The 15,752-nt window shown below is 42.5% G+C and overlaps 2 protein-coding genes across 3 annotated transcripts in view; one reads left to right on the top strand and one right to left on the bottom strand.

Annotated features, from left to right (window-relative positions):
* Positions 1 to 15,752, bottom strand: part of Tasp1 (taspase 1) — a 408,843-nt gene that overhangs the window by 24,130 nt on the left and 368,961 nt on the right. The gene's annotated exons all lie outside the window — the stretch shown is intronic.
* Ism1 (isthmin 1) overlaps positions 1 to 15,752 on the top strand; it is a 76,015-nt gene that overhangs the window by 38,791 nt on the left and 21,472 nt on the right. Inside the window, exon 2 of the mRNA XM_004840830.3 lies at positions 10,024 to 10,263. Coding sequence (XP_004840887.1) covers positions 10,024 to 10,263 — 240 coding nt within the window. The remainder of the gene's footprint in view (positions 1 to 10,023; positions 10,264 to 15,752) is intronic.

The raw sequence follows: 15,752 nt of genomic DNA, 5'->3' as shown, positions 1-15,752 counted from the left end.
CATACTGATGGCCCTCTTAAAATTGGGCCATGGAAAATGAGTTTTCAATAATCGCCATTTTATTTTCTTCACCAGCAATGGAGAAAGCACAACTTGAAAAATCACCATTAATCCATATTGACTAAATATTTGCTCAGCGTTGACTTGCAGACACTGTTGAGCTCTAATGTGGCCAAAGAATAGGGACTGAAGCCCCCTGGTGGCCACTACTGGCCTGTCCCTTATAGCCCTTGGCAAGGTAGCTTGGCCCTTGAGTTCAAATACACAGAGGCCATTTGTCAAAGTGTTCTTTCTAACCAAATCCATTTCCATCTCCTCTCTGAGAAGGATTCTAGAAAATATAATTTCTCTATCTCCTTATATGAGTGGACTTTTTTCCAAATTAGCTCTCCATTCTTGTATTTTAGACTTGAAAGAATAATTTGAGCTTTATTTTAGCTAATTCTTTAGCTTAATAGAAAATAATAGGTCCTGGAAAGTTACCCCTCTGTTTTCCTTGCCAGCAGCAGAGAAAGTACTACTTGAAAAATCACCAGTAATCCAGTTTCAAGATCAAAGCAAATTAAGAGTATTCAAGATCAACCAGCAAAGGGTTGGCTTTCATTTTTTGGGGTGGCCCCAAGAGCCTTCACTGGGAAAGATGCCCAGGGGTAGGTGGCCGCTTCCCCCACAGAGCCAGCTTGCTACCCAACTGCAGCAAGTTGACAATTCCTCATCTCTTCTAAAGCATCACCTGAGATCACAAGCAAGGTCGGTCCCATGCCCTAGAGTAAACATCCTCATGATACATTCTGCCACCATAATGAAAGATTCCTTAGCTATCAGTCAGACTTTTAACAGAAAGCTCCGTTGGTTCCCAGCTGGGACTGCACACTCCTACATTCTTGAAACATGATGTGCCTGTCCCTAGCTTCCAGGGTTCCAGGCTTCAGAGGCCCACAGTAAATTGAAACTCATATCTGGCCACACCCCATGTTAGTTACTTTTCTCTCTTTCTGAGACAAAATACCCGACACCCAAAGTTAGAGGGGAAGGGGTTTATTTGGCTTACAGATCATAGAGGTTTCAGTCCATAGTTGGTTGGCTACAAGACAGGGATGGCAAACAGACATCACAGAGGAAAAACAACATGGAGCGTACAAGGCAGCAAAGACAGCAAGGGAGTTTAGCAGCATCTTTCTGCCCCTTTTATCTTATTCAGACTACCAGGATTAGGGTAGTGCCAAACTAATCATTAACATGTAATTGTTTAATAATCACATACACCTAACCCCAGCATCACACATTGCAGATTCAACTACCTCTGAAAAAGCAAGTCCCATCTCATCTGCATGAGGTTTTGGGGGAACAGCTAAACACAAACCATAACACCCCCTCTGCCAGGAATAGTTCCTGAAGGGAAATTACATTTGTATGCTCGCTGGGGCCATTGATATTTGCTCTGTTCCTGTTGTCCAAAGGGAACTGATCACTGTTATACACAGGCAGAACAAGAGCATAAGGTGGCCAGCCTTGGCATTGGTGTATTCGTGATGCCTATTTTGTCCCTGATGGATCCTGGGTACCTCTTCTCAACACTTAACAGAAAAGTTTCCACCACCCCTCCTGTTACTCCTAAAGTGACAATCTCCATCCCACCTTCTTGAGCACCAAGAACAAGTATGCTACTCAAGAAAACAGATTTTAAGATCTGAAACTCATTTGATTCATTCTCCTGGTTTCTCTTCCTAGGAGAGCTTGCTCCTCAATCATGTGTAAAGATAATCAGTGTGCCCTTTATTCTTTTATCTCCCCAAATGGAAAAACTTTTGCTTTTCTCTTTGAAATCCCACTAGTGACATTCTTGAATTTATTTTTAGATGGTGGAAGTTTTCCAGACAAAATCGATGCTCAGCATAGATAAAGCCCCCAGTATGTTTATCGTGAGTAGAAGAAAATGGAGCATTTTAATGTGGAAGGAGCACAGCCATATGCTTGGGTGCACTATGGCTTCCTTTAATCTGGAAAAAGGAAACAAGCATTGTCGATAATAATGTGCAGATGTCCAGCTCCAAATGAGGACATACTGCTAATTAGCTATATTGTTAGTATGTTTTAAGGAGAGAGACTGTAGTGACATTAATTATAATCTCTGTTGTTTGTTGTTCAAAGTTTGTGAGACCAAATGCATTGCTAATAATATCTTCTTTAATATCTTCAATAGAAAATTCCTGGATATTTTTTCTTTAAAATCCCACATAAAAGCCACATTAGTAGTAATGAGGCCTGTACCCTGAGCCTAATTAAAACAAAATCTAACAAGGCCCATAGCCATCATTATCATCAACGAGTACTTACTGGGTGCCCCCTGAGCCTGTGGAGTTGAGGGTGCAGGGTTCAGAGACTGCAGATATGACCTGTTCTTTACCCTCCAGGAATCTGCCATTCAGTCTGCCTCCAAGAAGTCTGCCTGGTTATGTTAATATGGGAATAGTTACCACAGCCTTAAAAAGAAAGGCACTACTGGGCAACTGCTGGGCAGGCTGAGGTAAGAGGTGCCCAAGTTTAAGGCCAACCTGGGCAACTTAGCAAGACCCTGTCTCAAAATTAAAAAGAAAAATCTAATAATGACTAAGGATATAGCTTGGTGGTAGATCACTTGCCTGGCATATGCAGGGCCCTAGGTTCAATCCCCAGTACCACAAGAGAGACAGAGAGATACAGAGACAGACAGAGACAGAGTCTCAGAGAGATGGAGAGAAACAGAGACAGAGAGGTGGGGGGAGAGAAGGAAAGGAAAGGGAAAAGAAGGAAGGGGAAGGAGAAGGAGCAGAGGAAGGGGGAGGGAAACTGTCCTAGACAGCTCCAATTTGTTACTAGTTTACATCCTTCCAGGAGGCTTAGAAAGGGATCAAATCAGCCCTACTTTTCACAAGCCAGTCTTTGATTGGTGTTCACAGAATAGAGCAGATGGCTACTTGCAGACTAGAACAACTGTACTTAGCACATTTTTTTCCAAAAGTGGACAATTGCCCATTTCCTTGATTTTCCCCCTCTGAGTGACATCCTAACGTGTCCTGTGGCTTGGTTGTCCAAAAACCTCATTCTTTCTCCCTCATATTCACAAGCCTATGCCAAATGACCAGCTGGGTGACTCTGGTCATTCTTATCCTGATGTGGCTGTGGTGATCCACCTCAGTCATGTGGACGGCCCAAGTGAGCAACTTACACTATGCAGTGGCTGGAGGCAGTGGTTAGATATCCATGATCTTGGACCGGTGATGTACTCAGTGTGAAGGGAACAAATAACTACATCATCTGGGTTTATCATCTTAGAAATTGCATATAGCCTACAAATGAGAGATAATCTCTTTTCAGTGCATCACAACAGAGCTCTCCCAGAGCTATTCATGGTCAGGGGATGACAGCAAAAGAGGAAGAGGAGATCCCAGCACCATAAAGCTCCAGAAAATCTCTCAATGGCCTGCAGAATGCCACCAAGGAAATGGTAGCCTAGTGAAAAAGTCACGATGGTATGATAGTAAGCTCTCAGACACTGGTGTACAGAGACCTTTTGGGGTTGGACCTCACATTTATATTATTATCTCATACTTAAGACTGCAAGGTGGTTTTAATCATCACACCCACTCCATCCCAGCTCTGAAGCCCTGTCACACCTCAGAAGTCTTTTGCAGGACGATGACAATGATCTTTCCGACCGAGCTCCCCCTGCCCCTATCCTCCCTTCATGTGCCTCACCTGCTTGACTTTTACTTGATGTTTGATCTTAGCTCAAACATTACTTCCCCAAGAAAACCTTTCTGTTTAATACCAATTTTCAAAGTAAAGAGTTTTATAATACCTACCTCAAATGGTGACAATACTTTCTTCTAACTTTTTGCTCTTCTAAGCATCATCGTGGAAAATCCATGGGCTCATGATTTTCATAGATTCTATATACATCAGTCAAGTAGAGTGCTTTGTTTTAATGCCAAGCATGTGCAATCTCTGAGCAATGGGGGCCCTTCCAGTTCCTTCCTGTGTTTTTTTGTGAGTACCCTGTTAATCACTGAAATCTTCCCTGCTTTCTGACACAGCAAGGTATCCCAAATTCATCTCTACCTTCCCTGCCCGAGCTCTGGATGTGGCCATTTGTCTGAGGAGCTCTGGTTCCTTTCACTGAGGACAACTCTTTGAAACTTACTGATAATAGTTTAGTACAGTTTTAAAAAAATTACTTCACATGCTGAGCAGTAGATTTGCAGAACATAAAGCATAGGTGCTGAAACAGTGAAAAGATTCTCTGACTATCTGCAGAGGGTGTAGAGGAAGATCTGGAGTAGTATATTAGGGAAGTTAGCAGCAGACCACAGCGTTCATAGCCTGACTGCCATTGTGAAATTCACTGTCATATCTCATCAGATGCCAATACTTCTGCCAGGCAGGGATTGAGTTCAGTTACAAAGATCAGAAAACTAAACATACAGTCAAGTAGTTTTGAAAGGATTTCACTTTTTAAATTGCTTTTATTGATGCATATTTGTGGGGAATGCTATGATAAATCAATATGTGTATGCAATGTGTAATGAGCAAATCGGGGTAATTAGCATTTTCATCTCAAACATTTGTCATTTCTATGTGTTGGGAACCTTTAGACTCTTCCAGTTATTTTGAGAAAATATATGATAAATCGCCATAGACTATAGTTACCCTACTATGCAATGGAGCAGCAGAATTAATTCTCCCTATCCAACTCTATTTTGCTACTCATTATCTAACCTCTCTCTGTCCACTTGTCTCCTTACCCTTCCCATTCTTTAGTGACCGTTATTTCATGTTTGTCTGCATTGAGATTGATGTTTTGTTTTTTTTTTTAGCTTCTGGAAATGGTAGATAAGTATTTGTCTTTCTGTGCTTGGCTTCTTTGACCTAACATGATATCCTCCAATTCCATACACATTGCTGCATATGATAAAACTTCATGTTTTATGACCAAATAATATTCACAAGAAACTGAAACACCATGATACTGGCATAAAAATAGACACAGAACTCAACCAATACAAAAGTATAGAGGATCAATTGCGCTCTCTCTCTCTCTTTCTCTCTCTCTCTCTCTCTCTCTCTCTCTCTCTCTCTCTCAGACCCAGGTCCTTCACACGAGCTACACCCCCTTTTTAAATATTTTTTACAGAGAGGGTCTCCCTGAGTCACCAAGTTTCCCGGGCTGGGCTCAAACTCACAATTCTCCTGCCTCAGCCTCCCAGAGTGCTGAAATTAGAGGCATATGCCACCATGCCTTGCTTTTTATTGATTGTCGCAGCTCTAAACTTAGAATCATAAGAGGAAACATTGCTACTGGTGCTGCAGCACTGTCAATGTTAACATTAGTGTGATAATGGTAAGAGACGTTTTGAGGTCACCATTCCAGGGCTCATAACATAACTCTACAGTGCTATCAGGGACCTGGGCTCTTCCGTCTTCCTCATGAACCACAGTTACATACAACTTTTATCTTCATGTCTGCGAGCTGCCTAATTTCTCCTCCAGCTCTGTGTCCTCATTTCATGCAAGAAAAAGTAGAAGAAAGAAAGGCAAAAGGCAAAGCTGAATCTACTTCCTTTTCACCAGTTCCAACCAGCACCTTTTATTTACCTCTCACTGGGTAAAACTGTGTTACACAATCACCCCTAGCTGCAGTGGATGCTGGGAAATGTAGTTTTAGCCAGCCACATCCCCACCTGAAACACTGAGTTTAAAAAAAAAAAAAAAAGAGGGGCATGGCTATTGAATAGGCAGTGTCTGCCATGGTACTGCCATTGAAGGCAAAATACAAGACTGCAAGTGCATGGTGTTTTTACTACTTGTCTTATGTTAGATAAGAATAAATTGTAAAATGATGAAGGGGTAGGATCTACACACAAAGAGGGGAGCATCGGGTAATAGCTGGATAATTTAATCAACCTAGATCATCTGCTTCTACAGATGGTCCATGCTTGTGCATAAACCATATACTGTAGTAAATTTAGTTCTTCTGATTTCCTTTTCATTGGGAGTTACAGCTCTAAAATTAGTGCCACAGGAGGGACCATAGCTACTGGTGCTGTGCTGCAGCATTGCCAATATCAACTCATAAATGGAAGATCAACTCAAAGACATGAGGTGGGGAAAGAAACATTCTCCCAAACTGAGCAGGCTGCCTCCTTTCACTTTAACTCGGGCAAAAATAATTCTATAGCATCTCAGAAAGACTGGTGATGGTTCTCTTCATAAATTCCCAGACGTTCTTCAGTTTTCATCTTCAGACAAGAGTTTGCCTATCTAAATAAAACACAAACTGTTTAAATCTTTACTTTGCAATCCACTCTTCCTGAGAGCCTTTATGCTGTTAGATTGATTTAAGTAGGGCACTCAGAAGCTAGGAGATAGCTAGAGTGACGGGGTGATGTTCTCAAACAGGGTCTCTGGGAGGGATTCTGCAAGGCAGATGTGCAATGTGTCCCTTTAAGAAAAGATGAAGAAAGACCTTTTCTTGCACTGTGAGCAGACCAGTCTGTCCTCTCCTGTCCCACATTTAAAATCCAGGTTACCGGGCTGGGGATTTAGCTCAGTGATTTCCCCCCTTGCTGCACAAGCGCAAGGACCCGAGTTAGATCCCCAGTACCAAAAAAACAAAACAAAACAAAACAAAATCCAGGTTACCAAATAATGGCTATTCTCAAATCTTGTTATTGATTAAATAAAATAAAGTTTCATCTTATGAGACCCATTCATAGACATCATCCCCTTATGCTAGGGTTTTCAGTTTCTGGACAGTTTGGGGTCAAAGAACCAAGGTTTCCAGTGAACTATGCTTTGGAGGAGGTACAAGAGTAATAGATAGTCAGAGATTGTGATTAGCATTTCTTCATTACTTCCCATATTCCAACTACTTTGCAAACACTGAGTTAGTGTCAGGGGGACAGGGTGGTTGGGGAGATGGAGCAATGCCACAATTGTCTGCATAATTCAAGCCAAAACATACTGGAACCCTGGTCCTCTGACTATTCCCAGCAGAAGCATTGTGGCCTGAATTGCTCAGCCAGCAGCCCAAACTATTTACTTCTCTTTTATTGTGTAGGCACAATCCAACTCAAGTTATCTTGACCATCCTGCTGGAAAGGTACTGGACTGTTATTATCTGCTCTGCTTTCCATGGAGGGTCTTTGAACCAAACAGTTTAAAGGGTTGGTTTGGTCTAAGACTAAGCCTGGAATACTCTTTGGTGGTGGATTTCTTATCAGGAAAACTTCAAGAATCAGATAAAGAAATTAATCAGATTCAATCATTGTTTTCTCAGACATCTAAGCAACATGTTAAATAGCAGCAAAAATACATTTCCCAACTCTTCTCCTAAAATACAAGTTTTAGTAGTAGGAAGAATAGTTCATTATAGAGAAATGCAAAGGACTCTTTTATTATTATTCATTAAGTTTATTGGTACATTTTAGGTATACAATATGATAACATCTATCATTAGGAATTTGTACCTTTATATGATATATCTTGGTTCTTTTTTTTTCCCCCATTCCCCTGCGCTCCCTTAAACTGTTCCACCTCTCCCTATTTACAAAGACTTTGTTTCCATTTTTTTCCTTTTCTCATATCTATTCCTTTCCATATCCCTATCCCTCCCACTTCCCCTTCCCCTTTGGACCTTTTCTTCCTATTTCACATTATCTAGTATACATTTTGATCCTTATTTACACTTTCAGTTTCTCACACCAGAGAAACTATTCAGTATTTACACATGTGTGTCCTATTTATTTCACTTAAGAGTATAGCCTCAATGTGCATCCATTTAGCTATAAATGTCCCTAGTTTCTGGTTCTTTACCCAATTCTAATTGTTAATCAACAGTGCATCTCAGTTGGTACAATGAAGTTAGGGCCTGACTTGCAAAGATCCCTAAGCAATTAGGAAGCAAATACTGGTGTCATTCTGTAACTTACACTCTTAAGTCATGAGCAATACATTCAGATCCAGCTGTCCTCCCTAACACCACTAGGGAGGTTTTAGGGTTGGGTAACCAGAGATAAAAGTGAGAGAACCGTTGTTCAGTCATCTTCTCTTTGGGGTGTGATAGAGAAGTCCCAAGCCTACTTTCCTCTTTCTCTCTTTCTTTCTATGTGTTCTGGATCAATCAAAGAATAATACATTAAGCTTCTGTTGCATTGAACAATCCCTCAGAATGCCAGGGCAACTGCCACTACAAGGATGTGCCAGCAGACAAAGCCATTGCAGAGAGGTGGCTGGATAGGTTAACAGAGACACTGCCCCTGGCCACATCTCTTGAGAAAAAAGGAAAGGCAAGCAAAAACATGAAAATCATCCAGCTTTCTTTGCCACTGCATGTTTTAAAGAGGAAGCAGACATGCTTTCTGAGTTCTCTCCTTGGCCTCTTCAAATATTCACAATATGATCTGTGTGCATTTCATTGTCAGGCCATTTCTGAACTTGGATACTTGGAGTCATTAATGTTTTGATACCAGATGTAACCCCTTTGGCTGGGTCAAAGGGACTGTTGAGGGGACAGGGAGTGCATGTGGAAATAGTGTGCTGGAATATAGCTCCCAAACCCCCAAACATGCCCAAAAATAACAAGATCATTAACCGCTGACCCAAACGCTGGTGAAATTCTATCTCCACATCTCCTCCCACCAGTAAACATGAAAATCCCATCCTTGAAGGGCTGAAGGAAGCCTCCAGTGAGAGGTCCAGGGAGAATGAGAGGAGGAGAAGAAAAGCTAATTTGGCAAAGACGTCCAGCAACTTCCACACTCTTCAATCACTAGAAAACCTTTCCTCTAGTGACAAATAAATAGATGTGTTTCACTAGATGAAAAAAGCAATGGATCTGCACTTTTTAGAATAAATGCATTAAACTTCAGAATGCATTTTTGTCAGTTTTCTTTGCTGTCTCCATCTCTCCATCCTCATCTCATATGGTTCTCTTGTTCCTTCACTCTATACCAGCCTCCCTGGCCTTTCTGGCTTCCAAATTAGCAAAGTTAATTCCTACCATACTAGGACTATGTTATTTGCTGTTCCCTTTACCAATATACACCCCCACATCATTATAGGGTGCTCTCTTCTCTTGCTCAGATCTTACCTCAGGTGCCACCTTCCCAGAGAGGCTTTTCCTCATCACCTGTCTAATATTTTCTGTATCATTTCTTTCCTCTGTTCTTAGCAGTCACTAGTCTCTAATCTGAGTTTGCTTGCATGCTTATTTATTTATTTACTTAGTTAGTGTTTATTCCTCCCAGATACATGTATATTCCAAAAGAATAGGTCCTATGTCTGTGTTATTTATTGCTGTTTCTCCTAACCCTAGCAAGCACTTGGCATTTGTGGATTGGATGGAGGAATGGATAGATGAATTGACAGAGGATGGATAGTAGGATAGAAGGATGGATGGACGTGGATGACATGGATGAGTAGACAGAAGGATGGATGGATGGATGGATGGTAGCTGGACATGATACATGCATGAATCGACATGGATAGATAGATGAATGGATAAATGAATATAGTCAATGATTTTGCTATAGTATTTTATCCAGCTTGGTCAGATCTTTTGCTTCACATCCCATACCAAAGAAACCAAACTGGACGCAAGGACTGTAGCTACAGCCAGGATGGTTAATCAATTGAAAGTATAAAAAGGAAATTCTAACCCACCTCCAGCTTTAAATGAGCATCTATTCTCTTTCAAAATAGCTATTTTTGTTTTTATGTACATTGATGCTTCATAAACAGTTCATAACTCATTAACTCTCAGAAAAATCCTAGCTAGCAGACTGAGAGAAGTTTCTTGATGATTTTGCTTTCTAAAGATAGTAACTTAAATCATGTGGTAGCAGAATGAATTGGAAATACTATGCTGGTTTAACTCCAGCCACTGGACTTGTCCTTGCTCCTGAATTTAATGTACTGTTAAGTGTGGCATTTTAAGTCATGTGCCTTTAGTTATTTATTTGTTTGGTTATTTGTTTGTTTTAGAATAACCTTAACCTGGAAGGTGACTCCACATCAGAAACCAGCTTTCCTCTCTCCAAAGAAGTACCAGGGGAGCCTCTGAACCACCACGCTACACATCAGCCCTTTTCCAGGCAGCAATTCCCAGAAGAAACTGGCCACCCCTCCTTGCAAAGAGATGGCCCCAGGTCCTTTCTCCTGGACTTGCCAAACTTTCCAGATCTTTCTAAAGCTGATATCAATGGGCAGAATCCAAATATCCAGGTAATTTTTGGCAGCCAGAAGGTGGAAGGAAATGAAACAATCTGTCTTTTGTTTCCTGATCCAATTCCAGTGGAAACTTCTGCCTTCCTTCACTTTCCTTCTTAACCCCTTAAGGATTCCTGCTTCTGATCTTGTTATTGCCTTCAGAACAGTGCTGTCTTTCTCCTATAAGGCACTCCTGATTGTGGGGTGCACCATTATTGTATGAGCCACTCAAAAAATGAAATCAGAATACATATGGCACAGCAAGGATTATAAAATATATCCTGATTTCAGAAACAAAACAAATAGTACACCCTAAAGTCCATGAAATGCTATCGCTATGGGAAGAGCCAGTCTGGCTGGTGAATACACTAGACAAATCATGGTAGGGTTTCAAAGCACTCAGGAAGGCACTTCCACTCAATGCCTCAAGCTTGCCTTCAACCCCAGAATTTCTTCAGGAGAGGATTATCTTCAGTTGCCCAAGTGTGAGTGACCAACTTAAAAACAATATAAGGAAAGGAAGTGAGAATGGGCACTCTTAAGAGAGAGGTGAATATTTTCTGATAAAATGAGATTGAATGAAGCAGAGAGAAATGGAGGTGAGGGAAAGTACCTGGGAGTGAAAATAATAACACTCCTCTGTGCTGAAATAGGCCAGTTTGCTTCACAAAGTAAACTCGAATCTGATTTGATTCTCCAGACACCCACAGGAAGGAGACAAAGCACCTGTCATTTTCCCCAATATTTAACACAGCAGGCACTCTGGAAGGTACTGTTTGGTTCACTCAAGGTCACACAGCTAGTAAATAGTCATTGTCAGGCTCAAACTCAGACTCCCAAGATACTCAGCCCCCAATCCATGCTTGAGGAGCAGATTCCTAATTTGGAATGTTGCTTGCATCTCCCTCTGTTTCTTCCCAAAGATGACTGCTCTGATAGCTGAGGGAGGCTCAACCCCCTGGGCCATCTTGCCCCTACCTAACTCCTATCCTCATAAACCTGCTTTCATACTTTCAAGTTTTGTTCCTGATTCATTTCATTTGTAAAGATAGCTTTTGCTCCAAACACCAATAGCTTATTTGTCTGAAATTTTCTGAACTTGGTCTCAGAGCAGTTGATGCTTAATGAAGTTCATTTGTTCTCTCTCTCTCTCCAACCTCTACATGATACAGTGTTAGATAAGGCTGGATGACAGATATCACTGAGAAGACACCTTAATGAGAATACCATCAACAGACTCTGCTGTGTATAAAACAATGCATTAGGTTACAGGAAATTAAGAATTGGAAGAACTGTTCCCTCCAGGAAGTAACATAGGTGGCACCATCCCAGCTACTATATAAGACAGTGCCACAGGGGTTCTGGAGACAGAGAAAGAAAAAGCCCTGTGTTCTGAGATGGGCAGATGTGGATAGATGGGAAGAAGCAAGGTAGGGCTCTCTGGGTGCTACAGAGTGAGAAATGTTTTGGAGGTCACAATGACTCACGCACAGAAATCATCACATCCCCCAATTAATATTTCTGATGTGTCATGTATTGTACTTGATTAGTTGGAAAATCAGACCTTTTGCCCAGTGCCTCCTCTCTAGGAACTGGCCACTGGGTGCTCTGTTAAAGAGCAGTGGGTCTACATTGGGGAGGTACCGATTAACAAAAAGGCACAGGCATCTCCACACCTCTGCTCCACTTTGCTCCCTATCATGGCTTCCTCTTCAGGAAGCAACTGTTTTTAGATTTTATGGCTCCAGGACCAGGCATCCCTCACCCCCAAGGGTGCTTAGTCCATGCCCCCAAACAATCTTAAGTCTCCTGTGGCTGTATTTTTTGCCTAGAGGCAGAGAATGTCACTGTGGAGCTTAATGATGAGGACTGCACTATTGAAGTAATAGCCTTAAGAATTCCTGCTGTAAAGTTTCAGGAAAACACCTGGATGCAGGAGACTGGAAGCATGCAGGCTTTTCCATGGTTCCCACATTGAGAAGTTCCTGGGTGCCTAGTTCTAGCTAAGGGTCGAGTTTGGGACAGACTCCTCATATCCTTTTTCTTCATCCTAGATGAATCCATCATTCCAGAAATGTCCATCCCTGCCCAGAACCCACTTAGCCCTTTTGAAAATTAAATATTAAGGAAGAGCAGTGGTGCAAAGGAAATTGGGAGCCACAGAGCTAGAAATCCAGAAAACTTCCCCCAATAAAAGGGAGGGGGCAACCACGAAGTGCTGGCCCACTGCAGCCTAGGGGACAGACCATGATGAGCTCTGTAGAGCAGCCAAGGTGACAGTTCATTTTTCATCATAATCAGCTGAACTGTGGAGCTGAATAGGACATGAGGAATGCTTTTGAACATTTCTGCCAAGCTTGGAGAGGATAGGGAGCTGCTGGAGCTGCCAGGTGTGGAAAGAACCAGAGTGAGGTGGAGATCAGAGGATAAACATAGGATGAGAAGTTATGAGAAGGCCACACTGGGTCCTGGATGCTCCAGCATGAGGTTTTCTCTCTGGCAAAGCCCCTTGGACTTGCATAAAACACAGCTTCCCTGTGAGATGTCACGAGAGCATAGTTACGAATGGAAACTGTAGCTTCAGGTCCTCTGAGACCCCAAGCCATCTGCTTATGTAGATTTAAAACACAAAAAGTCACCATCAATGGTGTGCTTTCACTGTGTTTTGTCCAACTTCAGCACTGGAGCAAGAAGCTCATCCCTGGGTGGTGCTTCTGAAAGGGATGCTTCGGAGGACAAGGTAGGAAGAAGGACAGAGCCAGTACTAGGAGGTCTCATATTTTTCTGGACTTGCCTTTGGATACCAAAGATCACCATGACTCCAAGAGTAAAGGCATCTCACAGCTCCAAAAATCTGGGTTATTGGCAGAAAGGATTTAGAAGCTAATGCAGCTCTAACATAGATACTGTTAAACCCAAATGTGCCCAAAATCTAGGCTGACACCTCATATTTGCCTGGGTGAGTTATTCCTTTTCACTTTAGTCTATCCCTGTGTCTGCTAACCTTCTGAGGCCAGTACAATGGAGTGGGTGCGGCCTAGGTTCCATTGATCTGATGATTTTTTGGCTCTAAAAAATTTGAGTTGTGTTTCTGGCCTTCTGATTCTAGAAGACCACAAAAGGTTAGCATTGGTCATTTCAAAAGATGTTCGAAGAAAGACGGAAATAGCTGCTGTCCCTGGGACCCCCAGCCCTACGTCTGCATGCGAGTGTGTAAGCACATAGTGCCAGCCGCTTTGGGCCTATGCCCCACTGCACTTGAGTAACCCCGCTCCCTGGTGGTCCTTTAAGATGTGAGGTGTTTTCTACAAGGGGGTGATAGCTTCCGTGCTGGCAGCCCTCACCCCTTCCTTCAAGCACTCCTCTTTTGTTGAAATTCACTGGCTTGACACAGGACAGATTCAGCCAAGCAGACAGCTCTGCTGGTCACTGTGGGGCCTGTCAAAGCTGCTTCTCTCCCTGGGTAGTGGAGTGAAGACAGGTGAGGGGGGGTGTCGGTGGGGGGCTTCCGCTGCCAGGGCCCCTGGCCTCATCTGCTCTTCCCCCTGGCAGCCTGCTCCCTTGCTCCTGGCTGGGCCTGAGGAGCTGAATAGGAATGGAAACCCCTCTCCCTGAACCCCACCACTTTTCAGGCTCTGGACATGTTTCCCACTCTCTGAGGCTGGTTCTTCTGTCCCTCTCATGAAAACAGCCTGTCCCTCTCCAAAGTGACATTGCAGAGTTCCTGCAAAGATGTCATCCCTCCTCCCTCGAGCTTCTTGACTTTTAGGTTGGAAAATTCTTCTAAAAGTCCCAGCATCTGCTTCCAGAGAGCATTTTAACCCCCACAAGTCAGGCAGGCTCTGCCCCAAGTGAATCAGACTCTCCATTTTAAGAATGGCCTCCAGCTGTGGAAGTGAATGGGGAAAAAAGCCCCACAATAATCCACAAGATAGAAAGAAATGGCTTCACACTCCTGAACTGAATTTCATCTCCTTGTTAAATCTAAAACAATACAAGAAGTTTAGTTTTGTTTAAAAAAACAGTCACTCAGGAAAGCAAATAAATCCCTCAGGACAAATGAGACTTGAACTTTAGTATCCTTGGCTGAGTTTTTGGTCTTCAGCTGATGGTCAGATAACAAAGACAAAAATCTCTTAAATAAACTCATTATTAGGCTTCTGCATCAATTCATTACTACAGTAGCTATCCACAACCAAATATTTCTCTTTTCTGGAACAAAATGATATTAGAATTTATTTCAACCAATGTACTTATTTCTTTTCTTCCATTGAGAAGGATTTAGAAACAGCCATGTAAAGAGCTTTCCTCCTTTGCAGGAACTAAGTACAAGGCCCTAGGCCTCTTGATGTAATCAGAGGTGTTAGCCTAGGCTACAAATGTCATATGTGCTTCTACTCCTGATTTCCCCTCCTCCTTCTTCTCCAGAATACTTTTGTAATTGTGGGTCTGGCTGAATAAGGGCCAAGAAATGTCTGTGGCCAAGATACAGCCCCACACACCCATGGGGACCCACCTGTACCTCGCAGATTCTCATGGGAAGCTGCTCCCTATAACATGTATCAGACTGGCCTGGGTTAGGGGTCTGGCACCACTGTTTAGTGGTGCTTAGTAAGCCAAATTTGGGCTCTGTAGCCTCATGCAGATTCTTCAACCTCTTTGTGCCTTAGTTTCCTTGTCTATAAAATTGCAACAATAGTGGTACCCATGAATATGCTATGTACACCTATGCAGGATAAAGCTCTACTTAAGTATGGTTGTCTGAGGATTAGAAGCGAGTATACATATGAAGTGTGTAGCTCAGGGCCACATATATGGTAAGCTTCCCATAACTTTTAGATACTGACTGGGAACAATAATTGGGGTGAAGATGACAGAGAAATATCTATAAAACTGGGAATCAGAAGACTTCATTTAGAGACCAGCTCTACACCTTCCTTGCAGTTTACTTTGAGAACTTGAATTCTTTAAGTCAATTTCTGTGCCTGAAAATTGGATCTAAATTGTGTAGAACAGGCAATAATATTTGGATGAGTACACAGACACAAATCTTAAAGATGAACCACCATTATCCGGGGATGCCACAGTTGCTTTCAGAGCATCAGTGGGTTTGAGATGAGTGGACTAAGTATCTTCTTGGGCTCTTTGTGTTCTTTCTGCAGCACTTGTCAAAGAAAGGGTAAGGAGACCATGAACCTGTGATGAAGACAGGTCCCTGGATGCCCTGTGCTCCCAAGGAAAGATTTTTCTTTCTGGGAATATTGACCCACACCCAGCCAGGCTCTTCCCCTCACCTCTGCTCACAATGCGTAGAGGGCTAACAAGCAGGAAGACTCTCCCGATTTTGCATGGCACTTGTGACTTCCATAGTCTTGGGGATATTGATCTGATATTGGTTAGACTGATAATTATCTTAGCTTCACTATAGGAAGTATTTTTCATTAGCTGGGCATTATGGTGGACACTTGTACTTCCAGTGCTCAGGAGACTGAAGCAGGAGGATC

The sequence above is a fragment of the Heterocephalus glaber genome, unplaced genomic scaffold (genome assembly GCF_053883595.1).
Source record: "Heterocephalus glaber isolate CG9 unplaced genomic scaffold, H.glaber_assembly_v1.0 deba00001532, whole genome shotgun sequence".
NCBI classification, from domain to species: Eukaryota; Metazoa; Chordata; class Mammalia; order Rodentia; family Bathyergidae; genus Heterocephalus; species Heterocephalus glaber.
The sequence above is the reverse complement of the archived record's forward strand: the minus strand, read 5'-3'. Positions and strand labels throughout refer to the sequence as shown.